This window comes from Thunnus thynnus, chromosome 10, assembly GCF_963924715.1.
Source record: "Thunnus thynnus chromosome 10, fThuThy2.1, whole genome shotgun sequence".
Classification (NCBI taxonomy): Eukaryota; Metazoa; Chordata; class Actinopteri; order Scombriformes; family Scombridae; genus Thunnus; species Thunnus thynnus.
In genome coordinates this window covers 12,827,869-12,831,578 of record NC_089526.1, presented here as the reverse complement: position 1 = coordinate 12,831,578, position 3,710 = coordinate 12,827,869, and the positions used below count along the sequence as shown (strand labels likewise).

The 3,710-nt window shown below is 38.3% G+C and overlaps 1 protein-coding gene across 1 annotated transcript; it reads left to right on the top strand.

The window, feature by feature from the left end:
* Positions 1–243: 243 nt before the first annotated feature.
* On the top strand, positions 244–3,452 carry LOC137190663 (carcinoembryonic antigen-related cell adhesion molecule 6-like). Its single transcript, XM_067600185.1, has 4 exons — positions 244–298; positions 420–728; positions 2,686–2,967; positions 3,079–3,452. Exons 1-4 carry the CDS (start codon positions 244–246, stop codon positions 3,450–3,452), a joined length of 1,020 nt encoding a protein of 339 aa, XP_067456286.1.
* The last annotated feature ends 258 nt before the right edge of the window (positions 3,453–3,710 follow it).

The window sequence follows — 3,710 nt, the reverse complement described above, 5'->3', positions numbered from 1 at the left end:
CCCAATCCTGTCACACATACCTTCTGTCACAATTTGTCATTTAGAGAACTTCACCCAGGATGGTAAACAAAAAATGTAATGTACCTTTTCTACATTTGACAAGAATGAACAAATAACCAGAAACACCTGCAGATAAGAACTGGGGTTACTGCTTAGGGTATTTATGAGTAGGGGGCTGGACATACAATGTACTCGTATAACAGAGCAGAAAAAGCAAGGACATTATCAGACCACTGATACAAAATGGAGAAGAAAAGTGAAGGAACCCCAGCTATTGTACTGCTGGTTTTAATGCAAGGTAGGCTCTACTAACTAATTTCTGATTATGCTAACTTAATTTTCCCTAAAAATATTGCTTATAACTTCCTATAGTAAGTCATGATGAGACAAGTCAACCTGTCTATATGCCTCTTCCTCAGGTGTTCTGGCCTCTGGCGCTGTGGAGGTCCAGCCCTCCATGAACCCTGCTGTGACTGGGGATACAGTGACGTTCTCGCTGTGTCCTACGATGTCTCTGAATAGTGGAAGCTGGGCAGTGGGAGACACAGACATCCTGACCTGGCGGGGGACCAATCAGGCTGTCTTCTCCAGTCACAGAGGCAGAGCGTCGGTCAACGTCCTCACTGGTGCTCTCACTTTGAGCTCTGTCACCATGGCGGACTCAGGAGTCTATGCGGTGCAGAGCAGTGACCTCCAGCTTAAGGCCAACACCTCCTTCACTGTTCTGGGTGAGACTAAACAGTTCACAGATTACAATAGTTCACTCATTAGAGTACACATAGAGTAAACATTGCAGTACACACCAGACTGTCGAAACGCGGAGTCATTCAAGGTTAAGGGTCAATTAGGAGCAAAAAGAGTAGAAGTATAGCTTTGCTTTATAGAGAATTTTCAACAGAAATTCGTGTCAATTCGTGGGAAAGATCAAATGCAATAATGTTTAATCAAGTCTCTTGATAAGTTTTAGTCAGCTGAAATAGAATAGATGTGAGAAATGTTTCAAAAAGCATACCTCTCTGTTGCAAACATTAAAATAGTGTGATATTAAAATGGACAAATAGAGGTCTGGTCTGTTCATTCATCAAAGTATGAGGTTTCTTAAGACAAGGGAGGATGTTGTAGTTATAAGATAGCAGAAAGGTCACAGAAATAGCAAAAATGTAATTGTCTTTAATAATAAAATTCTCTATAATTTGTATTATTATCAGTGTAAATTGGTGCAGATTGGATATATTGTTCAAGGATATTTCAACATTTGAGTGCTTTCTGTCACAGAAATTTGAGTAATTACTTGAATCATTACTCATTAAACCATCTCGTATTCTGTATTCATCTTGTATACCAGCAGTATATTTATCCCTCTTTAGTGACCGTCATTTGGGTTAATCTTTTGAAGACTGTCATGCTTATGTAATGTAGCATCAGATAATGTCAAACAAAAGCGTATCAATTTTCATATTGTGTATTCAACCTTTATGACCCAGGCAAGTAAAATAAAAACATGTTCAATGTTGGACAATCCAAAAGGTGATCAGTTTTCAGAGGCAAACAGAAAATGCAATATAATAAGTGATGAAAAAAACAAGAAAAGCATAAATCATACAAGCAAAAAGGAAGAAAAAAAAGACTTGTGGACAGAGAATAGTCAAACATGTAAGATACCGTAATCAAGAGCAAGAAAGAGTAATTGAAACAAAAAATAAAAAACTTAGGGAAGAATAAAAAGAAGTTGAGATGTCTATCATCTCAGTTTCAGAGTTTAAAAGGACTGATGGCACATACAGTAGACTGAGAAAGAGAGAGAGACAATGTACTGATGAATTGTTTACGCAGCACATTGCTCACACCTTTTCACAGGAACAGGTTCCTGTTGTAATCACAAACCCTAAACAAAAATCAGAAAACAGTTCATGTTATGTCTGCCTTGTGATATTTGGACAAGCAACCAGCAAACCTAAATACCTTGCTACTTCCTTTAACAGCCTATGTGTGTGTTTTTGGTTTCGCTGCCCTTTTGCTTGACCACTTCTTCTGTCACTCTGTGTCTGTGTCTATCAACACTCTCCTCTCTCTTGTCCTTTCATGATACTCTCTATTTCTGCTGGGTCAATAGCTCCCAACACTTCTCTCCCTCCCCAAAGACTAAATCTATAATAATCATATACAGTATGTTGTAAAATGTACAACTATATGCTTTGCAGATGAATGTAAAATGTTTTGTATTTTGCCTTACATGATTAGGGCCACTTAAATATAGATTCAATACAACATTACATTGGGTGTAGCACCAAGCAATTGTACCATTTTCTAATAGAGCAAACTTTTAAAGGGTTTTTAACTAATATCTTCATTGATAGTTGCAAATTAATTTTAATGCTTTATAGATCAGTAATAAACCATTTACTTTAAAGGTGTATATTTTTTCTCCAGGCTGGGAAAAAAACAAACATGATTAATTATTTCAAGTGGAAGAATCCTTTATTAATAACTTATCCTGCCTCATGGGTATTATTTGAAAGTGGTACTGAATCATCATAAAGTGGCCACTATCAAGTAACACTGACAAGGACTGTATGTTCTTATAAAGTGTATATACTGTAACTGTATAAAGCTTCATAAAGCAGCATTTACAGTATGTTGACAGTTTGATACACATCTTTATATTTATCTCATCCGCTTCCGCAGAACCCATTTCAAATGTGACCATAAGGGCGAATCAAACCAAGCTGATGGAGTTCAACAGTTCAGCAGTCCTTGCATGCTCCGTCTCCTTTGGATCCTCCCCCTCTTTCCTCTGGCTGAACGACAGCTCTGAGGTTACAGCCAGTGAGAGAGTTCGGCTCACTGATGGAAACTCCACTCTCACCATAGTTAATGTGACCCGCTATGACCAGGGATCATTCAGGTGTTGTGTGTTCAATCCTGTCAGTAATGGCACCAGCGATTCAGTAAACTTTACCATCAGCTGTGAGTAGAGCTATTACTATAATCCCCCCATATATCATCATCCAGTTTCACTTACAGAGCTCTAAAATTGCTGTATATCTGATTCTCTCTCTCTCGCTCTCTCTCTCTCAGATGGCCCAGATAACATGGTCCTTACAGTGAATGGGCAGAACACTACTTCCTTTTTAATTGGATCCAATCTGACCATGTTCTGTTCAACGCAGTCCAATCCTCCAGCTCAGCTTCAGTGGGCTTTCAGAGGGGAACTTTTGAACACCACAGGTCCATTGTTGGAACTTTACAGCGTCAGTGAGGACCAAAGTGGTTCATATTCCTGTCTGGCCTTCAACAATCAAACCAACATGGACAGCAATATCACCACACACATCTTGATTGGCAGTGAGTTTAATAGTACAGTGATATTAACACACATATTTATTATCCATTTGTTCCTAAACTCACCCTTCCTTTGGTTTGTTTCTAGAGTCCCTGTTATCAGGATGTGAACATCATGCAGCCAATGAGTGGGTCCTTCCTGTGCTGTCATTGGCTGGATTCTTCTTCTCATTGCCCAGCAAGTTGTAGAATGATTTCTTGTACATACACTATATTTTTGGTAATTCACATCTCCAAAATGATAATTTTATTGACATTGAATTCAGTGTATTATCATGTAAATATGTGCGTCCTAGAAATTGCCTTTAGATACTACTCATTTGTTATGGCAAACATGTTTTTAGGGAAATTATTGTTTCCCTAAATGG